Genomic DNA, 27833 nt, shown 5'->3' on the forward strand with positions numbered 1-27833 from the left:
ATGAAGCAGTAGAAAGTATCAATAATAAAACTAAAGGGCATATTTCCCAATCCAGATTTTTAATTGGCCCTTTCAGGATAAGTTAATTTCCAGAACAAAGTTTAAGTTCCTATTTTAATCTTCCCTAGAAAAAGTGATTCTACTACTGTTTCTCTGAAGAACTGTTTATGTTGTTTTATTCAAAGAATCATTTTTGGATGCTGAATTAAAAATGAGCCCAAACACACATAGACAAAAACTGACTTTAAACATGATTATATTATAAATTTATAAGAAAGAAAAACTACCTAACTAAAAATATTGCTGTACATGATTTTTTAAAACAGAAAAATTATCTGCTGTAAACTACAAAAAGAGCTAAATTTCTAATCTGAAACTAAGAGAACAAAAAAAGAAAATGTCTTTTATCATAATGTGTTCTAACAAGTGTATTGTACCTAATTTTCTCATCTGAGAAATAAATAGGAAAATAAGTATCTTTTTCTTCAAAGTGTGTTCTTATGTGTATTGTATTTAAGTGTTGTCCTGTGACTGACAGCCTCTTATTCCATGGGTACCAAATCATGTTTTCTAAAGATTTTTTCACCCCTGACAAATTAACAAAGTGAAGTTTTAAGCTAGATATCACAGAGAAATAAAAATTTAAGAAAAAGAGTATTTAAGTCCAGAAATTGTGACCATTCAACACAACCCAATCTCAAATGTTTCTAGTACTGGTATTCTGTGAAGTTAATATCTATATTTCCACTCTGTTATTATCATAATAAAATATGTACAAACTTATAATTATCTACATTTCTTTATCATTTGTCTACAGAATTTCAAGAGATCCTATAATTTTAATCTAAATTAGACTTCTAAAATGCACAAATATGTCCACCCTTCTGGCTGTCTAGAATAATGAAACACCGACTGTCCTCCTGCAACAGGTAATCTGATGTGAAGAATGCATTCAACAGCACAGTCACATGTTACTCAATGCACATTTTTTACAATACACAGAACAAAATGTGTATGGACTTCTCTTTAAGTATTTCGCATACTGACAATAAAATGAAGTAAAATGACAGACTACCTTATTTTAAATATGCAAGTAATTTGAAACAAAAGAAAAAGGAAAGATGTACCAAAAAAGTGTGTGAATTTTGAACTGATTCGTATCATTTCACACCAGACAGACAATATAAAGGAAATTCTAAATTCAGTAAGATGTTGCTCCTTATAAATTAACAAAAGTCCCATGTTAAAAGGAAAAACTCCGTAATTTCATATTGCTCACCAGATAATAACATATAAATGAAATAGCTTTTTTCAATAGCCAAAAATGATGTTTAATCCAGAAACTGCTAATATTCATACTACTTAACTAAAACAAATACAAAAGGAGGGCAAAATTTATAAAAAAGAAGAATCTAATTTCATCTCCAAATAACATACAAAGTAATCATTTTAAAGACACTTTTCTGGGACTAAGCTTATGTCTTTCCTTTATTAGTTAAAAAAGAAAACAAACCCTTATAAATAAATTTATAAATTCACCTTCAAAACCAGAAAAATTGGCACAACTCCAGGATATATAGCATATGTTATTTTACGTAGAGAAAACACAATAAAAGAAACTTACCTACTTCTTCTTCTTCATCATTAGATATTATATTATACAGTGTGTCCAAAGCATAACCTATTATTTCAGAATCCGAACTGGAAAAAAGAAATTATTACACTTATACACTGCTAGAGTATAAACTGTTAATGATCATTTTTAGACAGTTATTTAGCAAGACTGTGTAAAACATTAATCTAAAACTACCCTAAGAGGGGTGCCTGGGTGGCTCAGTTGGTTAAGCATCCTACTCTTGGTTTCAGCTCAGGTCATGATCTGACAATCATGAGGCTGAGCCCTGTGTCAGCCCTGGGTGGTGTGGACTGCTTGGGGTTCTCTCTCTCTCCCTCTCTCTCTGTCCCTACCGCCATCATACTCGCTCTCTCTCAAAATAAATAAATAACAAAAAAGTAAAATTAAAAAAGCTACCCTAAGAAAATATCAGAGTGCAAGCATAAAGAATGTATAAAGGTTTATTTGTAATAGTGGAAGATAGAAGCAACCTAAATGTATAATAATAAAAAATAGACACATACAGCAGCAATAAAAGTATTTTTAAAGCAAAAAAAGTATTTTTATTTTTTTTTTAATTTATTTGTTTAATATTTATTTATTTTTGAGACAGAGAGAGACAGAACATGAACGGGGAAGGGTCAGAGAGAGAGGGAGACACAGAATCCGAAACAGGCTCCAGGTTCTGAGCTGTCAGCACAGAGCCCTATGCGGGGCTCGAACTCACGGACCACGAGATCATGACCTGAGCTGAAGTCAGACGCTCAACCGACTGAGCCACCCAGATGCCCCAAAAAAAGTATTTTTAAAGAATGTTTAATGACATGGCAATTAAAACACCCTTGATAGGGGTGCCTGCATGGTTCAGTCGGTTAAGCGTCTGACTCTTGATTTCTGCTCAGGTCATGATCTCACAGTGGGTGAATTTGAGCCCCACCTTGGGCTCCATGGTGACAGCTTAGAGCCAGCTTGGGATTCACTCTCCTCTCTCTGGCCTTCCCCAACTTGCATGCATGCATACATACTCTCTCTCTCTTAAAATAATTAAACATAAAAAAAAATTAAAAAAAAAACACCTTTGATATAATGTCAGTAGAAAAAAAATTAAATATAAAATTAATGTACTGAATGATCCCATTTAGCAAAAGATACATACACATTCCTGTGTGTGTCTATATGTATTTTTTTTAAAACAGCTTACAAGTAAATTTGTTTTACAAAATTACACTTTAAAACTAGAAAAATTAATACAAACCAGGTAATTTTATGGGTATGTGTTTATGTTTATATATATGTTTCATGATATATATATTTAACAGTGTGATCCTTAGTTGTACTACTAGAGTTTGTTTCACTGCTCTATACTTTATTACCTAAAAACAAGCACACAAAACAAAACAAAAGTCTTATGGTAAACATAATACTATTTATAAAATCAGGGAGTATAAGATTATAGTTGTTGATAGACAAATTTTGAAAACATGATGGACGATGATGGCATTTAGTGTGGAAAGCAAGAGTGAAATACAGGTCACAAAGATTCAATAAATATGAAGAAGTAATTACGAATGATAAGTGAAAGCTAAGATGAGGGACAAAGGGGATCACAACCAGAGGATGTAAATTTCAAATGAAGTTTTAAAAATTATTATTTATAAAAAAATTATTATTCACCATTTTGCTTTTGAGAAATCTTGAGGAGCATCTTTTAAGAGAGTATTAAGGAACTGAGAACAGAAAGAAATTTCCTCAAGATAATAAAAGAGAATCTATGAAACTCCCAGATCATCATATGTAATGGTATAAAACTGAATGCTTTCAACCTAAGATCAGGAACAAGATCATGATGTTCCCTCTAGCCACCTCTATCCAACACTGAAATGGAAGTTCTAGCTAGAGCAATTGAGCAAGAAAAGGAAATGAAAGGTATACAGATTTGGAAAGGAAGAAGTAAAACTACACATATTCAAGGATGACATGATCTTGTATACAATCTTAAGGAATCCACTAAAAAGTATCAGAACTATGACTGGATAAAGAAGATGCAGTATATACATACACAATGAATTTTACTCGGCAATCAAAAAGAATGAAATCTTGACCATTTGCAACAACGTGGATGCAACTACAGTGTATAATACTAAGCCAAATAAGTCAATCAGAGAAAGATAAGTGTCATATGACTTCACTCATATGTGGATTTTAAGATACAAAACAGATGAACACAGGGAAAGGTAAGCAAAAATAATATAAAAACAGGGAGGCAGACAAACCATGAGATTCTTAAATACAGAGAACAAACCGAGTGAGGGTTGCTGGAGGGGTGATGGGTGGGGGGATGGACTAAATGGGTAAGGAGCATTAAGGAGGACACTTGCTGGGATAAGCACTGGATGTTATACGTAGGGGATGAATCACTAAATTCTATTCCTGAAATCATTATTACACTATATGTTAACTAACTTGGATGTAAATTTTAAAAAAAAGTATCAGAACTAATAAATTCAGCAAAATTGAAGAATACAAGCTCAATATAAAAAAATCAATTTATAGAAATGGCATTTCTATATACCAGCAATGAACAATGAGTAAACATAATTAGAAATTAAGAAAACAATTCAATTCAAGTAACAAAAAGAAGATTAAAATACTTTGGAATACATTTTACTAAAATTGTACAAGAATTGTACACTGGAAACTATAACACATTATTGAAAGAAATTACCCAAGACCCAAATACTTGAAAAGACATTCTGTGTTAATGGATAGAAAAGGAATATTATTAAGATGGTAATATATCCCAACTTGATTTATAGATTCACACAATCACTATAAAAATGCTAGCTGCCATCTTTGCAGAAATGGACAAGCTGATCATAAAATCTGTATGGGAATGTACAGGATCCAGAATATATCTAAACCTATCTTCAAAAAGAAGAGCAAAGTGGAAGAACTCTTATTTCCTGATTTTAATACATATCACAAATGGCAGTAAATAAGACTGTGGCGCTGGCATAAAAGATAGACATATAGACGGGGCGCCTGGGTGGCTTGGTCGGTTAAGCGTCCGACTTCGGCTCAGGTCATGATCTCACGGTCCGTGAGTTCGAGCCCTGCGTCGAGCTCTGTGCTGACGGCTCGGAGCCTGGAGCCTGTTTCAGATTCTGTGTCTCCCTCTCTGCCCCTCCCCTGTTCATGCTCTGTCTCTCTCTGTCTCAAAAATAAATAAACATGAAAAAAAAATTTAAAAAAAAAGATAGACATATAGATCAACAGAATAAAGAGTCTAGAAGTAAAGCCTAACATTCATTTTAACTGATTTTTGGCAAGAATGAAAAGAGCATTCAATGGGAAAAGAACAATTTCTTCAACAATTTGTGCTAAGACAGGTAAGTATTCACATGCAAAAGAATGAAGTTGGACCCCTACTTCATATGATATACAAAAATCAGCTCAAAAGGGATCAAAGACCTAAATGTAAGAGCTAAAGTTATAAAACCCTTAGAAGAATCATAGGTATAAATCCTCAAAACTTTGGATTAGGCAATGGTTACTTAGATATGACACCAAAAGCATAAGCAAGGAAAGACAAAACAGATAAATTGGACTTTGTCAAAATTAAAAACTTCTGTGCTTCAAAGGACACTATCAAGAAAGTAAAGGGGTACCTGGGTGGCTCAGTCAGTTAAGCGTCTGACTTCAGCTCAGGTCATGATCTCACAGTTTGTGGGTTCGAGGCCCACGCTGGGCTGAGCTGACAGCTCAGAGCCTGGAGCCTGCTTCAGATTGTGTCTCCCTCTCTCTCTGCCCCTCCCCTTCTCGTACTCTGTCTCTGTCACTCTCTCTCTCAAAAATAAACATTAAAAAATAAAAAAAAAAATTTTAAAAAAAGAGTAAAAAGACAACCCAAAGAATGTGAGAAAGTATATCCAAATCAAGTATCTGATAAGGGACTTATAACCAGAATATATATACAATCCAACAATAAAAAGACAAGTAACTCAATTAAAAACAGGCAAAGATTTGAATACACATTTCTCCAAAAAAAAGCATTTAAATGGTCAATAAGCACATGAAAAGATGTTCAAAATAATTAGTCATTAAGGAAATGCAAATCAAAACCAAAATGAGATACTAAGTTGCACTCACAAGAATGGCTGTTAAGAAGGGAAAAAAAAAAAAAGGACAACAACAAATTTGTTGGCAAGGAACAACTAAACCTTCATGTACTGCTGGTGGAAATATAGAAGAGTTTGGCAATTCCTCAGAGTTAACCACATGCCCTGACATTTGCATGCTTATGTATAAAACACATGTTCACACAAAATCTAGCAAATAAAAATTCACAGCAGCATTATTCATAACAGCTAATAAATGAAAATAGCCCAAACATCCATCAACTGACAAATTGGGTAAACAAAATGAGATATATCCCTACAATGGACTAGTATGCAGCTGTAAAAAGGGAATAAAATACTAATATATGTTACAACATGAATGATCCTTGAAATATGCTAAGTGAAAGAAGTCAGACACGAAAGTAACATATTGTATGATTCCATTTATATGAAATGTCCCAAACAGTCAAATCTATAGACACAGAAAGATTAGTGGCCAGGCACTGGGAGGAGGAGGGTATGGGGAATGATGGCTAATGGATACAGGATTTCTTCTGATGTGATGAAAATGTTCTGGATTTTGAGGTGCCTGGATGGCTGAGTCAGTGGAACGTGCAATTCTTATCTCGGGTTGTGAGTTTGAGCTTCATGTTGGGTGTAGTGATTACTTAAAAGTAAAATCTTTACCAAAAAAAAAAAAAAAGAAAATGTTATGGATTTAGACAGTGGTGATGGTCACACAACTCTGTGAATATACTAAACCCACTGAAATGTATACTTCAAAAAGGTGAACTTTATGGTAAAAAAAATTGTATCTCAATTTTTAAAATTACTATCTAGGCATCATGGTTTGGAAACAGTGAGAAATTAGAAAACTTTCAGGCTCTGAGTGTAGGACTTTGGAGAATGAGCAGTCTCTCCTCAATATGGTTGTTAAGAGAAGCAGAACCACAGACAGATGCAGAGTTTCAAGCCACATCAAGAAAGGGAACAGAGCTCTCTGTGATGCAGCCAAGGATGAAGAGGATTCAGGGGAAGAATTTTCAGAGTGTTAGTTGGAAAGGCCAGGAGAAGAAGCATAAAATAGTAATGAAGAGGGATGCATGGCTGCTTCAGTCCATAGAGCATGCATGACTCATTTGATCTCAAGGGTTGTGAGTTCAAGCCCCAAGTTGGGTGTAGAGTTTACTTAAAAAAACAAACAAATGAACAAACCCCACAAAAAACAACAGTAATGAAGATGAGATGTGGAAAGAGATGGCCTTTTCTTTCCATGAAGTTAAAAAAAATAACCCAAGGGGCGCCTGGGTGGCTCAGTCGGTTGAGCATCCAACTTCCACTCAGGTCATGATCTCGCAGTTTGTGAGTTCGAGCCCCGTGTCGGGCTCTGTGCTGACGGCTCGGAGCCTGGGGCCTGCTTTGGATTCTGTGTCTCCCCTTCTCTCTGGCCCTTCCATGTTCATGCTCTGTCTCTCTCTGTTTCTCAATAATAAATAAACGTTTAAAAAAAATAATAACCCAAAACACTTTGGAAACAGAAGGCAATTGACGGGTATCAGAGGCAAATGGAAAGGGAATTTATTTTGACACAAGAAAGGGAGTGAAACACAAGAAGGCTCATAGAAATTTAGCTTTGTTTCTGTCTAAAAGGCAGAATAAAACAAGCAGTCTCTAACATGATACAATTATGAGTTCATACATTCACAGGCTAATGGTACACCCTTCTTCTAAGCATGGTACCTGGCACATAGTAAATGTGCAGTAAATGTTTTAAAAACTCAACTTCTTAACCTTTATATCAAGAATTTCTAATATCTACACATTTATTTTCTGCTGTGTGCTTAAAATGACAATAAAAGCCACTTTACATAAGAGGTAACATTCTATTTTCCATACTGAGATGTTAGTCATTCATTACTAACTTTGTAAGACTCAATGAGAAAATGTGCACATGGAATAAAGACACATGGAATAATATAAAAGAAAAATTACAGATTGTATGTATGCGTAGTCATCACACTAAAGTTTTTTTGATCTAGGCTCCATTTTCTCTAACTTGGAATATTATTTAAAGCAGGTAACTAACTTTAGATTACTTTATTTATAGTTTTCCACTAACGCTATAACAAGTTACCACAAACTTAAGCAATACAAATATATCACCTTACTGTTCAGAAGTCTGAAATGGGTCTCAATGGGCCAAAATCAAGGTCTCAGCAGGGCTGCCTTCCCTTCTATAGGCTCTAAGGGAAAATCTGTTTCCGTGCCTTTTGAAGTTCTAGAGGCCCAGTTCCTCTACCTTTGAAGCCAGCAACCACACATCAAGATCTTATCCTATCACCTCATTCTGACCTTCTCTTTTGCGTTCCTGTTCCACTTTTAAGAAACGTTGGGATTACACTGGGCCCACCAGGATAACCTAGGATAATCTCCCCATCTCAAAGTCCTTAATTTAATCACATCTGCAAAGTCCCTTTGGCCGTATAAGGTAACATCCAGAGGTGGTGGTAATTAGGATGTGAACATCCTTAGGGGCGTCTATTATTCTGTCTACTATAGTTACTCACTATGCTGTTAATAGAACAGTCCAGGAACACCTGGGTGGCTCAGTCGGTTAAGTGTCCGACTCTTAATTCCAGCTCAGGTCTTGATCTCAGGGTGTTGAGTTCAAGCCCCACACTGGGTCCCACACTGGGTTCCACACTGGACGTGGAGCCTACTTAAGAACAAACAAACAAAAAAACAGTCCTGGGGTGCCTGGGTGGCTCGGTTGGTTAAGCATCCAACTCTTGGTTTCAGCTCAGGTCATGATCTCACAGTTTCATGAGTTAATGCCCCACATTGGGCTTTGTGCTGGCAACATGGAGCCTGCTTGGGATTCTCTTTCCCCTCTTTCTGCCCCTATCCCGCTTGTGCTGTCTCTGTCTCTCTCAGAATAAAACTTAAAACAAACAAAAAAACAAAGGCCAGATAGTCCTGACATATCCAGTGTATTTATTCAAATGCATTAGAATTAGTTGGTTTTGAAAAGATAGCCAATGTGGGTTGTACCATCTGACAGGAGGAAAGAATCTAACTGGTATGAATAAGCAGCTAGGCATTGCTAAAATATAACTGAAATAAGAGGCTATGAGGTTAGACAGGCAATACCAAAACCTTCAAAAAGTTTATATGCTTTGCTTGTTTAAGAACTTAGATTAGGGGCGCCTGGGTGGCTCAGTTAAGTGTCTGACTTCGACTCAGGTCATGATCCCACGGTTCATGATTTTGAATTCTGTCAGTGCAGAGCTCGTTTCGGATCCTCTGTCCTCCCTCTCTCTGCACCTCCCCAACTCATGCTTGCACTTGCACTCGCTCTCTCTGTCTCTCTCTCTCTCTCAAAAATAAATATTAAAAAGAAGAAAGAACTTAGACTTCACATTGCACTGAGCTGGTGAAATGCATGAAGTGAAAAAAGATTTATACATCAGATAGGTAATTCTTATAATGCACAGACTGAATGGAGGGACAAAAAGATCAGAGGCAAAGAATACAGTCTGGAGGTAGTAGTTGTTTAAAACTATGTCCAAAAATTCCTTGGTACAGATCCCTTCAAAAGATGGAACCTAATCTTCCTCCTCTTAAGTGTATGCTGTATTTATTAACTTGCTTCTAACAAACAGAGAGCGGTAGAATTGATGGTATGCAACTTCTGAGACTAGGTCCCAAAAGGCATTTTAGCTTTCTCTTTGCTTTCTCTCTAAAAGTGCTTGTTCTGGGAGAAGCCAGTTACCATACCATAAAAATGCTCAAGCAGTCCTATAGAGAGAGCAACATGGTGAGGTAGTGAAGCCTCCTGCCATCAGCAAAGTAAGTGAGCCATTTTGGAATCACATCTTCCCAATCAAGCCTTCAGATGACTACCATCCTGGCTGACATCTTGGTTGCAACCTCATGAGAGACCCTGAGCCAGAACCACTTAGCTAAGACACTTCTGAATTTCTCATCCACAGAAAGTGTGAGATAATAAATACTTATTATTTTGAGCCACTAAGTTTTGAGGTAATTTGTTATACAGCAAAAGTAATAATAATAATAAAGATAACTAATACAAGGGTGCCTGGGTGGCTTAGTCAGTTGAGCATCCGGACTCTTGATTTTGGCTCAGGTCATGACCTCCCAGTTTGTGAGACTGAGCCCCACGTCAGGCTCTGTGCTCACAGTGCGGAGCCTACTTGAGATTCTCTCTCTCCCAATCTCTGTCTCTCAAAATAAATAAACATTAAAAACAAACAAAAAAATACACACACACACAGAGGCTCTGAAAATTGATTCGTTGATTGATACTGAGCTAGAACTAAAAATCAACAAAGGAAATAGAAAGAAATGTATGGATTTTGGTCTGCAGGAGCATAATGGGTTAAGGAGAGGGATGAGTTCAGCATGAATCCTACAGTTTCTTGCTTGTTGGAACAGTATTACCACCTAGGTTGACCTGGGTCAAAGGCAGTTGAAGGAGATGGCGGAAGGCCACAATTAGGAGTAGATAAATTAACTCTTGAACATTCTGAACTTGAGACACCGATGAGAGATCTTGATATGGTAGAAATGTACACTGAGTAGTTAAAGGTAATATATATTTAACTAGATATAATATTTTTGAAAGCTATTCATGCATAGTTGTTAATTAAAACCAAAGATGCAAATAAAATCTCTTAAAGAGAAATTGGAAGTGATAAAAATAGGCTAGTGATCTTTCTCTTAGGACATGCTCAGATTTAACACTTCACTCTATTAGTCCAGTTTCTTTCTCCATAAAGACAAATCTAGATAAGTGATATACCATAATATGTATTTTATGTTATAGAACAGTATATTACAGTATATCTAATTAAATATCAAAACATCCAACTGACCAATTCAAACCACAAATCTTCAGCTTTTAATGAGAAGTCATGTCATTCCATTTTCACATAATGGAAAGATATCAACCCCTGAGATTCTATCTGTCTTAATGGTTAGCACAGTGGTTTGCACCTAGTATCCAATTAGTATTTATTGAAACAACTGAAAATAAAAACTTAATAACCTTAATAAGCTAATCATTTCATTTCTAAAATAGTGACTCTAAAACAAAGGAATTAAAATTGCAAGAAAATTAGGGAGAAAAATCATTAAAAACAGACTTACCGATCTGTTTGTAAAACATGGATAAGATGTTCCATAGCTTGTATACCTACTTCCAAGCGGTATTTCTGCACAAAAGAAAAATGCTGTTAAAATAACTAATATCCAACTTAATAAAATTAGTAGGTGATAAAGCATTACAAACCTTAGATAATGATTTGAGAGCACGAACAGCATTTCTTCGGTCATCCAGCAAAGTAGATGAAGCAACTCTGTCACAAAGCTTTTGAATCTGTCATGAAAAAATGAAATAGCATAAACAGAACTTAAAAAAGCAAAAAAGAAACATGAAGTTCCCCCCTAAATTTACACCATTTACTTTCGAAAACAAAAATCAACAAATGGGATGTCATGGAAATTAGGTGCTTTAAAAAAAAAAAAAAAGAAATTAGGTGCTTTTATAATCTCATTACAGACAGATTTCTCACAGAGACTTGAAAAACAGAAGTGGTGAAAGAAAAGTTAAATGAAATAAGTCATATAAGTTGAGGAATTAAGAGAAATCATTAGTATAATCAGAACTTTGTAAACATGCAGCTTACAACTGTTTGAGCCAAGAGGAAAGCAGGGTTATGGTAGAAGACGGGAACTTATTTAAAAATGTTTTTGAAATAATAATTGTTTATAACTTCACCCTAATATTTCTACTAAGTATTTGAAGAAGAAAAGATGGAATTATATACCAAAAATATTAAGTTTTTGGGTGCCTGGCTGGCTCAGTCAGAAGAGAATGCAACTGTTCATCTCAGGGTCAGGAGTTTGAGCCCCACGTTGGGTGTAGAGATTACTTAAATAAATAAATAAAAACTTAAAATTTTAAGTTTTAACTGTGCCTCAAAGTCTATAGAGATGAAATATTTCTATTATTAAAATTTTTAATAAATTTGCAGGTATTACAGTTCAAGTTGCATTTTAAAATAAACCTTCCAGGGGTAGCCAGGGTGGTTCAGCTGGTTAAGCATCCAACTCTTGATTTCGGCTTGGGTCATGATCTTACGGTTCTTGATATCACTAAGACTGCAGAGCCTGCTTGGGATTCTCTCTCTCCCTCTCTCTCTGCCCCTCCCCTGCTTGTGGACTCTTCTCAAAATAAATAAACTAAAATAAACTAAACTAAAATAAAAATAAAATAAAACAAAACCTTTGGGCATTTAATTTACAATGGGAAAAAAACTGGAGACAGCTGTCCCTCAAGAGAAGAAAAACTAGGGGTGCCTGGGTGGCTCAGTCAGTTGAGCATCTGACTTCCACTCAGGTCATGATCTTGCGGTTCATGAGTTCGAGCCCCACGTCGGGCTCTGTGCTGACAGCTCAGAGCCTGCAGCCTGCTTCGGATTCTGTGTCTCCCTCTCTCTCTGCCCCTCCCCTGCTCATGTTCTGTCTCTCTCTGTCTCAAAAATAAATATAACATTAAAAAAAATTTTTAAAGAAGAAAATAAATTATACATTCTTTGGTAGAATATTATGCAGCTACTCAAAACAATTAACTGTACTGATATGAAAATACAATGATTTAATAAACAGTGGGGAAAAAAGAAAAGCAAGTTGTAAAACTACATGTAAATTATGAGCCCACTGAAGCAAAAGTACTAAACTGTGCATGTAAAATTGCATTAAAAACAATTGGAAACTTAAAACTATAAAACTTCTAGAAGAGAGCATAAGAGAAAATCCTAGTAGCCTTTAATAAGGCAAAAACTTCTCATACATACTAAGAGCACAATCCATAAAGAAAAACTAAATAAACTGGACCTCATCACTTCTGTTCTTCAAAAGACACTCTCAAGAGAATGAAAAGATAAACCACCAACTGAATGAAAATATTTGAAAATATCTGATAAAGAATAGTTCTTAAAACCATGATACTTGGCTCCTGTTAAGTTCTAACAGTTACTATTTTAATGACTGTTACTAAGATCCTATAAATATTATGGCATATCACTCACACTTTTGTATCCTATGTATCTGAATTAGTGGTGTTTAAATACATACACTGTTTTCCAAATTATGTTCTGCAGACTTCTAGTGTCCCAGAAGATATTAATAGATTTCTTATGATCGCAGAACCAGCAGGAAACACAAGGTTATACAAAATTAAATAGGTTTCTGCACTGCAGGATTTCTAAAAGTCTTTACTATGCTGATTTGCATTTCTTCATACTGCGGACAGAGTATGATAACCAAGCATAGCCTTACTCTTTGATTTTATTCATTCTAACTGCTCACATTTAAGAATTATTTCTACCTTAAACTATATTTACTTTTGTAATAATTACATTGACTTTCCAAAACACAAATAATACAACTTTCTCTTTATTAAATAACTGGTTGACTTTTTCTACCACAATTTGTTTTTTACCATTAGAAAAACTACATAACTATCTCTTGAAAACATGAAGCTTGCTACTTTCTTTCAGCTTAAAGAATTTCATAGTCCAAAAATAGTTTTCCTAAGTATGACTATAATTTCCTTTACTTGGGTCTTGTACATCTTTTAATTTTTTCTAGGTCATTTATAACTGATACTAGGAATTGAAATCATTTATAGGCATTTTCTGCTTTTTACGAGCCCTAGACCTTAGCACCAGTCCTAGACCTCGGATTCCCAACTCTCATGGAGTACTGAGTTCTAGTACCATGCAGGGCTTGAACTCAAGCTTCAGCCTCAGACTCCTCTATGGTTAGTATATAGAAAGCCCTGTGTCAAAATATGACCTTCCATGTCTAGAAACTCTTCAATTATTTGTTGAATGTGAACACTTGAAGGCTACTTGATACTGAAGGAGAAACTCGGCTTTAGGAATTTTGGAGTGAGATGATCATAATCCTAGAGTTTGGGGGTTTGCTTTGTTTTTATTTTCAGTCTTTTATTTTGTGCTCTAAATATGCTAATATTTGAGTGTTGTCAATTTTTTTTTACAAAGCTTTGAGATATACACAAAGATAATCTCAGTTGTTATGAAGATAAATACAACCTAAAATAGCAATGAGGTTATTTTTACCTATCAGACTCACTAAGATTAAAATTGTACCAAATATTCTATGATATCAGTTCTATAAAATAAAAAAAACAAGTAACATTAATCTGTGTTAGCAGAAGTCAGGATAGTGGTTACTCATGGAGAGAGGCAGTGACTGGGAATACAAAGGGGACTTTTTGGGTCTTGATAATGTTCTGTTCCTTGATCTGGGTGCTGGTTACATAGGTGTGTTCAGGTTGTGAGGTTTACATATTTGACATGCATACTTTTCTACATACTTTAATACATTTAATAAAGTTATTTTTAATTATTTTTAAAATATTTTATTTTTAAGCAATCTCCACACCCAACATGGGGTTCGAACTCACAACCCTGAGATCAAGAGTTGCACACTCTACCGACTAAGTTCACCAGGCACCCCAATAAATTTTTTAAAATAGAAATATCTAGGATAGGCAAAGATATATTAATTAACTTGCTTATATTCTACCAAAGGGAAACTAACCTAAAAAAGTGGCAATTTGGCAAAAACAATTACAACCTAAAATATTCATACCCTTTTTTTAGCCAGGCATTCCTACTTCTAGGAATTTACTCTTTAAAAACACCCCCACAGTTACATAACGTTTTATACTAGGATGTTTTTTGTAGCAATACTTTTAATAGCTAAAAAGGAAATCCAGTTCCCGCCACATAAGAATATAATAAGAAGTCTGCAACTGGCACTCCAGAACTCAGACTTCCAGCCTTCACAACTTTGAGCAATAAATTTCTGTTAATTGGAAAAAAAAAAAAAAAAAAAAAAAAAAGGTGGAGGGGAATCTAAAGGTTCATCTATCAATCAGAGAGTAATTAACATATGGTACTCAGAAACTATGCAGTTGATCAAATGAATGAATCAGAGCCATTTTTTTTAATAGAAAAAAAGTGGACAAAAATTATAAGCAGTATGTTTGGCATTAGTTCATTTTGGTTTAATATGATACTATTAATAAACAATGTGAATATGTATAGAAAATATTAAGACAATGTACCATATTGCCATTTGGTAGGTTGCTGGAAATGTTCATTTTTTACATTATTTCTCATGTTTGAATTTTGATAAAATAGGAATTACCTTTATAAACAAAAAAGAGCAATAATGGAGTAAAGCAAAATGGTTTATGTTTTATTGGAATTTCTAAGATATTTTCATGACTGACTGAACACATCTTTTCAAATGCTATCTTCACTCTGATCAAAATAATATGAAATCAGAGGTGCCTGAGTGGCTCAGTTGGTAAAGCATCTGCCTCTTGATTTCAGCTCAGGTCATGATCTTGTGGTCGTGAGATCAAGCCCCTGCACTGGGCTCAGCGCTGACTGTGGAGCCTGCTTGGGATTCTCTCTCTCTCCCTGCCCCTCCCCTGCTCATGTCCTCCCTAATAGACTTAAAAAATTAATAGTATGAAATAAGCTCTTAATTGATAAAAAATAAACTACCATAATAAAAATATCCTCAATTGGCCCCCTGTTGCTTATCAAGTCCAAATTTTTTTAACTAGAATGCAGTCATTGCTCAGTTAATATACACACACTGAGGACACATGTATTTGTTCTTGTACTAACCAAAATAAGATATGGTCTCTAACCACAAGGAACTTGCACAGGAAGACAGTCACATAAATACAGAATAATAACAAGTTAAAGGTATATAAGTATGTGCTGAGTAAAGCTGGGGCACAAAAGAAAACAGTCAATTCTATGTGAAAGTGAAACTGTACAGACTGAATGTTTATGTCCTCCCCCCACCCCTCCCCGGGCCGCCACCCCCAATGCAAATTTAGAAATCCTAACCCCTAATGTGATGGTATGAGGAGATGGGGCTTTGGGGAAGTGATTAGGGAATGAAGATAGAGTCCTCATGAATGGAATTAGTGCCCTTATAAAAGAGACTCGAGAAAGCTCCGTCTCCCTTCCTGCCAAGTAGGACACAGTGAGTAGATATATGGAGGAACCAGAATGCAGGCCCTCAGCAGACACAGAATCTACCAGTGCCTTGATTTTGGACCTCCCACATTCCAGAACTGCGAGAAATAAATGCGTGTTGTTTAAGCCACACCCAGATTATATATCTGTTGTAGCAGCCCAAATAGATTAAGACAGATACTGTTTAAGAATGGTATATTTAACTCAGGCAACACCAGATGTTGGCAAAGATGCAGAGAAAGAGGATCTCTTTTGCACTGTTGGTGGGAATGCAAACTGGTGCAGCCACTCTGGAAAGCAGTATGGAGGTTCCTCAAAAAATTAAAACTAGAACTACCCTACGACCTAGCAACTGCACTACTAGGTATTTATCCAAGGGATACAGGTATGCTGTTTCAAAGGGACACATGCACCCCAATGTTTATAGCAGCACTATCAACAATAGCCAAAGTATGGAAAGAACCCAAATGTCCATCGATGGATGAATGGATAAAGAAGATGTGGGATATATATATATACATGTATATCTAAGTGTATATATATATATATATATATATATATATACACTTAGATATACATGTATATATACTGTATATATATACATATATATATATGTATATATATATATACATCTAAGTGTATATATATATATATATATATATACACAGTATATACATGTATATATATATATATATATATATATATATACACACACACACACACACACATACACACACACACAACGGAGTATTACTCTGGGAAAGCAAGCTGGTGCAGCCACTCTGGAAAACAGTATGGAGGTTCCTCAAAAAACTAAAAATAGAACCACCCTATGACCTAGCAATTGCACTACTAGACATTTATCCATGGGACACAAGTGTGCTGTTTCGAAGGGACACATGCACCCCCATGTTTATAGCAATACTATCAACAATAGCCAAAGTACGGAAAGAGCCCACATGTCCATCGATGGATGAATGGATAAAGAAGATGTGGTGTATACATATACAATGGAGTATTACTCCAATTACTCCAATCAAAAAGAATGAAATCTTGCCTGTTGCAACTACGTGGATGGAATGGAGGGTATTATGCTACGTGAAAAATCATATGACTTCACTCATATGAGGACTTTAAGAGACAAAACAGATGAACATAAGGGAAGGGAAATGAAAATAATATAAAAACAGGGAGGGGGACAAAACAGAAGACTGATAAATATGGAGAACAAACTGAGGGTTACTAGAGGGGTTGTGGGAGGGGAGATAGGCTAAATGGGTAAGGGGCACTAAGGAATCTACCCCTTAGAGGCGCCTGGGTGGCTCAACTGGTTAAGCATCTGACTCTTGGCTTTGCTCAGGTCATGATCTCATGGCTCGCGAGACGGAGCCCCAAGTCAGGCTTTGCACTGACAGCACAGAGCTTGATTGAGATTCTCTCTCCCTCTCTCTGTCCCGTCCCTGCTTGCAAGTGCTCTCCCTTTCTCTCTTTCTCTCAAAATAAATGACCATGTATCCTGTTATCAAGATGCTTTTATAGCCTCAGTACAGTGTAGTTAGTATGCTAACTACCTTGGACGTAAATTAAAAAAATAAAATAAAAATAAAATAAAATAAAAATCTTAATAGAAAAAAAAAAGAATGGTATAATTAAGGATGCCATTCTTGAGTCAAGAATTAAAGGATAAGTAAGTAGTTCAGGGGTGCCTGCGTGGCTCAGTTGGTTGAACATCTGACTTCAGCTCAGGTCATGATCTTGAGGTTCATGGGGTCAGGCCCCGTGACAGGCTCTGCACTGATGGCCTGGAGCCTGCTGTGGATTCTGTGTCTCCCTCTCTCTGTGCCCCTCCCCCACTTGCCCCTCTACCCCCCAAATAAACATTACAAAAAAAAAAAAGGATAAGTAGTTCATCAGACAATATGAAGGAATTTCAGGCACTGAAAATTATTTCCTTGTAATTGTTTGCACATATTTTAATGTATAAAAGAGCATTTCATATTCACAATAAAATTGGTCTAGGCAGTTCTTTCTGCCCATGGGTCCTGTCCCCATTGTATAATAAAAACACCCCCCAAAATTGGTCTAATTTGAGTTTTTAAATTGTATACATCTATGAACCAAAAAACGTAATTTTCATATCTCTCTCTCTCTCTTTCTCTCTCTCTCTCTCTCTCACACACACACACACACACACACACACACACACACACACGTTCTAGTAAAATAATACACCAAAGGAGACTTTCTAAAATTAGAAAATTTCCCCTTTTACAATAAGTTGTATCTCTGGGAATGATGGCTGATCTAAAATAACATGGGAAAAATAAGAATATATAAGATTAAAATGTTAGCTAAAAACATATTTCTTTTCTAGTAAGTTCAAAGTATCTGCTTCAATAAACTGATTAATGAGCAAATCACTATTTTTAGTTGAAAAAAGTACCTTTTCGAATATTAAAATTAATCACTATTATACTTATAGAAATAAAATCCATTCTTTCTTGAGTTTGGGTAAATAATCTATCAAGACTTTTTTTTTTTAATGTTTGTTTATTTTTGAGAGAAAGAGAGACAGAGTGTGAGCAGGGGAGGGGCAGAGAGAGACAGAGAGGGAGACACAGTCTGAAGTAGGCTCCAGGCTACGAGCTGTCAGCTCAGAGCCCAACACAGGGCTCAAACTCACGAACTGCGAGATCATGACCTGAGATGAAGTCAGACACTTAACCGACTGAGCCACCCAGGCGCCCCTCTATTAAGACTATTTTTAACAATATAAGCATGCTTCTGACTGATTAAACCTGGATTTTTACAGCAAGTACATATTCTTCCAAATTGGGGATTTTATTAATTCTTTTTTTTAACGTTTATTTTTTTTTGAGACAGAGACAGAGCATGAACGGGGGAGGGTCAGAGAGAGAGGGAGACACAGAATCTGAAAAAGGCTCCCAGCTCTGAGCTGTCAGCACAGAGCCCGACGTGGGGCTCGAACTCATGGACCGTGAGATCATGACCTGAGCCGAAGTCGGACACTTAACCGACCAAGCCACCCAGGCGCCCCCAAATTGGGGATTTTAATCAGAACTTTCTCTCTAGCAACTTAAAGATGAACTCAAAGCAGTCAACCATAGTGCAAGCCAATGAGAATCAAAGTGAATATAAGAACAACTTATTTAGAAGCATTAGACTGAGTTATTTCCGATACCTTCTGTCAGGGACCAAACTGGTCTTTTCATTTTAGCTTTTTCTGATAGTAATCTAAAATTAATTACCAGCTTCTCTGTCTTCTTAAACAACACACATAATTATAAGCTTTCTTAGCACTTAAACCTAAGTCCTCTCCAAGATATACATAAGACCAACGTCTTAGGTTTTAAATAAAGTAATGAACATAAAAGGTTTTGCCTACTACCTGGCACCTACAAATATTCAATAAATATTATTAACAAACTTTATTGTTACCAAGCTTATGACTTTTTTGTATTCGTCTATCCTATCAGGCTTTTGGCTGTCACTTCCATCATATATGTTTTTAACAGACCATTCAATTTTGCAGATTTTTTTCAATTTTGCAACTAAGTGAGAAATTTGATAATTAAGTTAGACACTAATACAATTTTTCTTAAAAAAATTTTTTATATGTTTATTTATTTTTGAGAGAGACAGAGAGCCAATTGGGGGGGGGGGCAGAAAGAGGGGGAGACACAGAATCCAAAGCAAGCTGCAGGCTCTGAGCTGCCAGCACAGAGCCTGATGTGGGGCTCGAACCCACCAACCAGGAGATCATGACCTGAGTCAAAGTCGGACACTTAACCGATTAAGCCACTCAGGTGCCCAAATACAATTTTTCTATAACAAAAAATCATTCAGGCTTAAGATCAAGATTGAGAACACGGACCTTGCAACTTCTACTTTTGCTATAGGAAAGCCTATTACCTCCTGATAATATTCCAGATGGTTGAAGTTTCTGAATAAGTGATCTCTCTGTAATAAAGCGCTACATTGCTACTCTTTACCGACCACTGAAACCAAATGAAAGGAAAATATATGTGTTCTAAACCTTACAAAGATTTAGCCATGTTTTAGGCCAAACACTGTCTATATTTTTCAGTTGATAGTTACGAAGCAAAAATTTTGTACCACAAGGATGTTTAAGTTATATTCAGAAATTGTAGCTCTCACAGACCCTTATGCCATTTATTCCTTACTTGAAAAACCAATCCAATGCAGCGTAACTGCCTCTCTTTCCATTTCCTCCTTTCAGTTATTAGAATCCTCTGTGTTTTAGCTGGGCACATAGATGTCTATCTACATAAACTACTTTCTAAGTCTTCCTTGCATCCAGGCATAGACAGTGACTATATTCTGGCCCATGCATTCTTAGTACTTATTTTACAGAAGAAACTAAGGCTCAGAAACAAAACAATACGTCTCAAAATACACTGGCAGTTTGGTGGCACAGTCCAGATTCTTTCTACCCAAGCTGTAGATGTCTCACTCCAAAGCCCACCCTCTCATAGCTTATATTGCATCCTATGCAGAAAAATGCGAATCTGAGTTACTGTTGCAAACTACATGGACTGCAGGACTTTATAGGGGGAGACTGAAATAAAGTTTCTATGAATAGGTTTTACTTGCACTATAGCTCACTATAAAGGACCCTGAGAAGCCTTCGACTTAACTGGTCAGCCAGGGTTGTCCCTTGTTCTAAGGGAGTTTGAGCTTTACTCTTTACTTTGGGAAAGCTATAATCAGAAGCTGGGGGGGTGGGGGGGTGCGGAAGGCAGCAGCTACCAAGTTAAAAAAAAAAAATCAGTACCGTATAAGTACTTCAGAAAAACTACAAAAATTAATATACTCACTCTTTCAGAATTAACCTGGCTGAGATAAGGACAAACTGGAGTGGAAAAAGAGAGAAAGAGAAAAAAATATGTCAGCTCATTACAATAGACAAGGAATAAGGTTAAGAAAAAAACGTATTACGGTGGTGGTAATGGGCAAAGGGCTGAAGGGATAAACAAAGCAAAAGAATAATTGAAAGAACTGAATTTAAGAGGCTGGGGGCTCTAAAGAATAAAACATCTGGGACAACCACTATTTGGGATTCAACTTCTACAGCTTTTCCTTAAACAAACATATGGTCAAATATTGTTTTTTAAAAGATACAATTAAAAAATCAAAAAAGCAGCAGTGATTAAAGCTAGCTGAAGTTTGAAATCATGAACCAGCAATCATTCTTCTATATCTCAGCAAACACTCTGGGTTTTCGCAAGGATAAAGGTCAAAGGAGCAATATATCTGAAGAATTCAGTACCATAATCCTAAGTGGTGGTTCATCCATTCATTCAACAAATATCAGAGTGCTGCTACCCCCATGGGGGCTGTGATCAGTGCAACCAGAAAGCAGTGGTCTGTGACAAGGTAAGTTCTGAAACTGGGACCACACATTTAGAAACTTCTACAACTGGATAACTGTATGGCTATATAAAAAAAAATAGGGCTTAACATTTTTACGCACATGAGTGTGTCTATGTGTACTGTCACTCCATCTTCCCAGCAACTCATTTTTATTGTATTTTATAGAGGTATTGATCTGTGATTAACTGGAAATTAAAAAAATAAAACTAAAGCAACTGGTCTTTCACCACAGACAGTTAGAGAAATATTAGTAAAGTGCTTAACATTTTGCAAAGCACTGCAAAATTTTATTCTGGGGGAATAGCAGTGAGCCACTGTAGAAGGTACCTATTCTAATGAAATGATAATGGCAAGGAGACCACAAATTAAAAATAATTAAGATAAAGAGAGAAAGTGATAAGTATGACAAGGGGAATAATTAGGGAAATGAGATAGTGATTAGGTGGAGAGTGCGACTTTACATAGCCTAGTTGGTCAGAGGGCCCCAAGTTAAGCACTGGTTTGGACATAGCCAGAAGTGTGGGTAATGAGTAACAACAACAAAGCAGGTGGAAAAGTAGGGAAGCAGAGTGAATGAGCATATTACCATAAGGAAAAAGGCAGTGTTTTAAAGGATAAATGTATTCAGTGTCCCAAATGGGATCCTGAGGTGAGAGACTTTGTTACTAGCAACTCACTCACTATCTCAGAAACCAAACAAGGAAGCCAACTTGTTTAAGGCAAAAGTCATAAGGGGTGCCTGGGTGGCTCAGTTGGTTGAGCGTCCAACTCTTGGTTTCAGCTCAGGTCATGATCTCACAGTACGTTGAGTTCAAACCCCACACCAGGCTCAGTGCAGACAGTGCAGAGCCTGCTTGGGATTCTCTCTCTCTCTCTCTCTCTCTCTGCCCCAACACTGCGCGCTGTCTCTCTCTCTCTCTCTCAAAATAAATAAACCTAAAAAAATTTTAAAGCAAAATTCATAATTATACTGGGTATTTAAAGTCACAAACTCTTGTCTGAATCTTCAACACTCTCATCGACATGATGGGAGAGTTGGAAAGGGAGTGAAAGGTTTAAATCCCACATATTTTAATACCATTTTCTCCTTAATTAACATTTTGCTGCCATTATTGATCTAATACAGAAGAAGGTAATCAAGTCTACTTTGTTAAAAAGTCAGAAATGTTTATACCTAGACTTTTTACCAAAATAGTCATTATCTCAGTAGACTATAAAGCACAACATTTCAGATAACCATTCTGTACCCTTGAAACAAGTAACCTTCCCAGAATTTCACTACCTGAATAAAGAGAAATATAAATACAGACAAGACATGTAAGGTTACAGAACGGAAAACTGGTAACAACAAAAGAAGATACTTCAGCCTATTTGCTTGAAACAAAGAAATTTGTAAATATTTTTTATTTTATTTATTTTTTACTTTTTTTTCATCTTATTTATTTTTGAGAGAGAGACAGACTGTGAGCGGGGGAGGAACAGAGAGAGAGGGAGACACAGAATCAGAAGCAGGCTCCAGGCTCTGAGCTGTCAGCACAGAGCCCAACACAAGGCTCGAACTCATGAACTGTGAGATCATGACCTGAGCTGAAGTCGGCCGCTTAACTGAGTGAGCCACCCAGGCGCCCCTGTAAATATTTTTTAAACTCTATGGGAATCTATGTTTACTGATTAGTTAATAGGAAAATTCTAGTACCTACTATTAAATTTTCTAACATATATATTTTTAATGTTTATTTCTGAGAGAGTGCAAGTGGCAGAGGGGCAGAGAGAGGGGGGTACAGAGGATCCAAAATGGGTTCTGTGCTGACAGCAATGAGCCTGATGTGGGGCTCAAACTCACGAACCACGAGATCATGACCTGACTCAAATTTGGATGCCCAACCAACTGAGCCACCCAGGTGCCTCATCTACTATTAAATTTTTAATTAACTCTGCCACTCTTCTTTTTTTTTTTTTTTTGGTTTATTTATTTTGAGAAAGAAAGCTATGACAATGGAGGGGAAGAGAGAGAGGGAGAGAGAGAGAATCCCAAGCAGGCTCTGCACTGTCAGCACAAGCCTAATGCAGGGTTCGAACTCATGAACCATGAGATCATGACCTGAGTTGAAGTCAAGAGCCAGATGCTTAACTGAGTCACCAGGTGCCCCATATGCCACTCTTATAAAAAAAACCTCATTTGTATCATAAACATATTGGTAACTGCAAAGAAAATATTCTGGAAGGATGTATGCCAAACTTCATTAGCAATTACCCTTGGCAATGGGAAATGAGATTGTGACAGGAAGAAGAAAGGGGAAATTTTAGACTACATAGTGATATGAATTATTTACAATAAGCATGTTTTCACTATTGCTTCAATAACTAACCAGAAAAATTTAAAGAAATTTCCAGAATTTATTAGACCTTGCTTTTATTCTCTTATGTGCTCTAACATAGCACCTGACTGACTCACTGTTTATCTACTTTCTGAATACAGTTGATTCTTGTTAGCCACAGTAGTTATGTTCTGTAAGTGACCACAGACAATGAATTAGCAGATACTGAACCTTTGCATCTAAGAGAAATACAGTGCTAGGTTCCTGTGAGCCTGTGGTCACATTTTCCCCAATCAATCCAATACATAACCTTGTTTTATGTGTATTTCTTTAAAGATATCTTTTTCAATACATGTCCTTGATTCATTAACACTGAACTCACAGTCACCGGCACTATTACTCATGCCTGAAGGAAGCTTTTATAACACACATATTTTCTCTGTGAAAACACCACAGCCTTTTTGTGCTTTAGGAACACTAGACAGCACTTTAGCACTACATGTGGGGTCATTTTTAACAGCAAAATCACCAACAAGAAGCACAAAAATGCAAAAAACATGACACTAAATAGGCTGTGAAAAGGACACTGGTTTAATATGAGAGTTGAAACAAGAAGGCAGAGTATCTCCTTGTTTGACCTTAACTGGGGACACACAGATCAGGTGACTCAAATTTTTCACTACCCTGCACATGTCCACAAACAACCTGCAAGGACTAGATGTGCTGATTTTGGAATTACAAAGAAATTTTAGCATAGATGAATTTGCAAATATGGAATAGATGAATAACAAGGATTGACTATACCTTAAATATAATCTAAGTCAGGTTCATCATCTGCAAGATGGAAGAATAAAGGATAAACTCTAAGGCTACTTAATACTCAACACTTAGAATAAGTTAAAAATACTCAGGGCGCCTGGGTGACTCAGGTTGGTTAAGCGTCTGACTTTGGCTCGAGTCATGAGCTTACTGTTTGTGAGTTCGAGCCCTGCGTCAGGCTCTGTGCTGACTGCTCAGAGCCTAGAGCCTGCTTCAGATTCTGTATTTCCCTCTCTCTCTGCCCCTCTCCTGCTCGCACTCTGTGTCTCTCTCTCAAAAATAAAAAGAAACATTGAAAAAAATAAAAATAAAAAAGTTAAAAATACTTAACCTTTCATAGTAAGTAATAACGTATTTGTTTTGTATACTATCTGAAAGATCTATTTGGCCTACACAGTATTTAAGGTGAGTTTTAAGCCAGTATCTAAAAATTGAAAGATTTTATATAGAAATCCATATTTCCACCTTTTCTGGAGGAAAATCAGCCTGATAGCTAATGATAGCTAATACTGTATTTCACACAATCTAAGAAGCCATCAATTATAAGATCCACCAGTTTTGAAAGTAATCTCTATGCTCAATGTGGGGCTCAAACTCATGACCCCCCAGATCAAGAGTTGCATGTTCTAGCAACTGGGCCACAAGATCCACCATTTTTTAATGTAACACCAAGCAAAGAGAAATATTGCCAATTATAATTACATGATACAAGGTGATTTCAGAGATGTTTACATGCTAATGTGCATCTCAGAATTGTTATAATATGGCAATGTACAGCATTTAGTATGTGCCAGTCTTTGCTAAAGATTATGTATTTAAAATTCATTTAATCTACATAAAAACGCTATACAATAGGCACTATTATTATCCACACTTTAGAGATGAAGAAACTGAGGTACGGTGGGTAAATCCAAGTTCAGAAAACTAGTAAGGAGTTGGACGGGATTCAAAGTGAAGCAGTTTGAGTGCTTAACCGTTACATTAAATTGGCTCTCTGAGCCTGCATTTCTGGAGGCACCAACTGGCTGGGGTTGAGCACTATCTATGCTCTCAAGTCAGGATACACAGGCTCCAGTTTCAGCCAGACCTCTGCTCTCCTTTAACCTGACCTGCTGGAATGAACAGTGATGTTACCCAACTGACACTATTAGGATTTGAGTTTGTGACTCTTGCATTAAACAACAGAATACTATATATTAACAAAAAACAGTTCTAAAAAAAAAAAAAACATATATCTATACGTGCATATATAATGCAAAATGCATTATATATGCACGTATAGATATATGTTTATATATGTATATATGTGTATATGTACATATATATACACGTATATATGTACATATACACATATATATGTATAGATATATGTTTATATATGTATATATGTATACATACATATATACGTGTATATACATATATACATACACATATATATATGTGTATATATATAGATATGTGTGTGTGTGTGTGTGTATATATATATATATATATATATATATATATATATATATGGATAAAATTTAACCCAGAGTTAGTTTTATTTAGAAAGACCGGAAAGGGGTAATAAGGAAAAACTCAAAAGACAAAAGTTCTTCAACTAATTTATATTATGCTAAGTATTAGGTGCTCTGAACAATAAATACAGTGATGAACTAGACATGTATCCTGGCGCCTGGGTGGCTCAACTGGTTAAACATCTGACTCTTGGCTTTCATGATCTCATGGCTCGCAAGACGGAGCCCCAAGTCAGGCTTTGCACTGACAGCACAGAGCTTTATTGAGATTCTCTCTCCCTCTCTCTGTCCTGTCCCTGCTTGCATGCGCTCTCCCTTTCTCTCTCTCTCAAAATAAATGAAGATGTATCCTGTTATCAAGATGCTTTTATAGCCTCAGTATAGTGTAGTTAACAAAGTAACTGGAAATCTGGTATTTTAAATAATTCTAATAAAGTAGCTTTATGTTTTAACATGCAAAGATCTCTAAGACCTATCAACCAATTAAAAATGTAAGCTGCAAAACACTATAAATGGTATATCATTTATGAAAAAAAGGATAAATATGATCATCCAATATATAATTCTATACTGTATAAATGTATAACTATTCATAAAACTCTGGAAGGATTTATATCACATTAAGAATCATGGTTATTTCTGGAAAGAGTACGGAAATTGGAGATGGTAGTCAAGCAGGCCTTAAACTTTACTAGTATTGTTTGCCATTTTGTGTAATAAAAAATTAAAAAGCTAATGAAAAAGACAGTATGCGTAAGATAATGTAATTCACGCAGGTGATTATGTATCAGAACTCTTCATCATTTTTAGCAATTGTCAACTGAGATTCACAATTCCACTTACCAAGACAAAACTGAAAAGGGCAAATAATCCCACTAACAATTGGTAAATTGAGCATAATCAGAATGATAACCTAATAATCTGAATTTAATATTTGTTTACGTTGCTAACCAATAGTGCCATTTACTTTTATTCAGAGATAAACAAAGGAGACCAAAAAAGAAGCAATGTGATGGGAGTGACTAGGAAAGAAGAAAGTGAGATGAGAAATGTGAAAATGAAAAGCCACTGAAAAGTAAAAGGGGAAAAAGGCAAGTAGCATAAAACTAGCATGCTGGGGTGCCTGGATGGCTCAGACGGATAAGCATCTGACTCCTGATTTCAGCTCAGGTCATGATCTCACATTTCACGAGATGGAGCCCCCTGTTGGGCTCTGTACTGATAGCTCAAGCCTGATTAGGATTCTCTCTCTCCCTCTTTCTCTCTGCCCCTCCCCAACTTGTGCACAATGGTGTGTAGTATGCTCTCTCTCAAAATAAATAAACTTGAAAAAAAAAAAAACCAGCATGCTGAAAGTATAATTTAAAGACACTGACATAATGCAGTTTGCAGTATTTTCTGACAATTCCTAGGAGAAACCCATATATTTTTTTAGTATTCAGTAACTATTTAACTGACATACAAATATGAAGGACAGGAATGCCAATTTAAAAAATCTAATTCAGGGAAGCACAGATAGCTCAGTCAGTTAAGTGTCTGACTTTGCCTCAGGTCATGATCTCATGGTTCTGGCTGTGGTTCTGGCTGCGCGTCAGGCTCGCTGCTGTCAGTGCGGAGCCCCCTTCGGATCCTCTGTCCCCTCTCTTTCTGCCCATCCCCAGCTTGTGCTCTCTCTCTCTCAAAAATAAACATTAAAAAAAATAATAATAGGGGAGCCTGGGTGGCTCAGTTGGTTGAGCGGCCGACTTCGGCTCAGGTCACGATCTCGCGGTCCGTGAGTTTGAGCCCCGTGTCGGGCTCTGTGCTGACAGCTCAGAGCCTGGAGCCTGTTTCAGATTCTGTGTCTCCCTCTCTCTGACCCTCCCCCGTTCATGCTCTGTCTCTCTCTGTCTCAAAAATAAATAAACATTAAAAAA

At 36.3% G+C, this 27833-nt stretch overlaps 1 protein-coding gene across 4 annotated transcripts in view; it reads right to left on the reverse strand.

Moving 5' to 3' along the window:
• USO1 (USO1 vesicle transport factor) overlaps positions 1–27833 on the reverse strand; it is a 97044-nt gene that overhangs the window by 60964 nt on the left and 8247 nt on the right. For all 4 annotated transcript variants that reach the window (XM_042936180.1, XM_042936178.1, XM_042936177.1 and 1 more), the window contains exons 2-4: positions 11045–11131; positions 10903–10967; positions 1625–1701 (exon numbers count right to left, since the gene is read on the reverse strand). In XM_042936180.1, coding sequence (XP_042792114.1) covers positions 1625–1701; positions 10903–10967; positions 11045–11131 — 229 coding nt within the window. The remainder of the gene's footprint in view (positions 1–1624; positions 1702–10902; positions 10968–11044; positions 11132–27833) is intronic.

The sequence above is a fragment of the Panthera leo genome, chromosome B1 (genome assembly GCF_018350215.1).
Source record: "Panthera leo isolate Ple1 chromosome B1, P.leo_Ple1_pat1.1, whole genome shotgun sequence".
Classification (NCBI taxonomy): Eukaryota; Metazoa; Chordata; class Mammalia; order Carnivora; family Felidae; genus Panthera; species Panthera leo.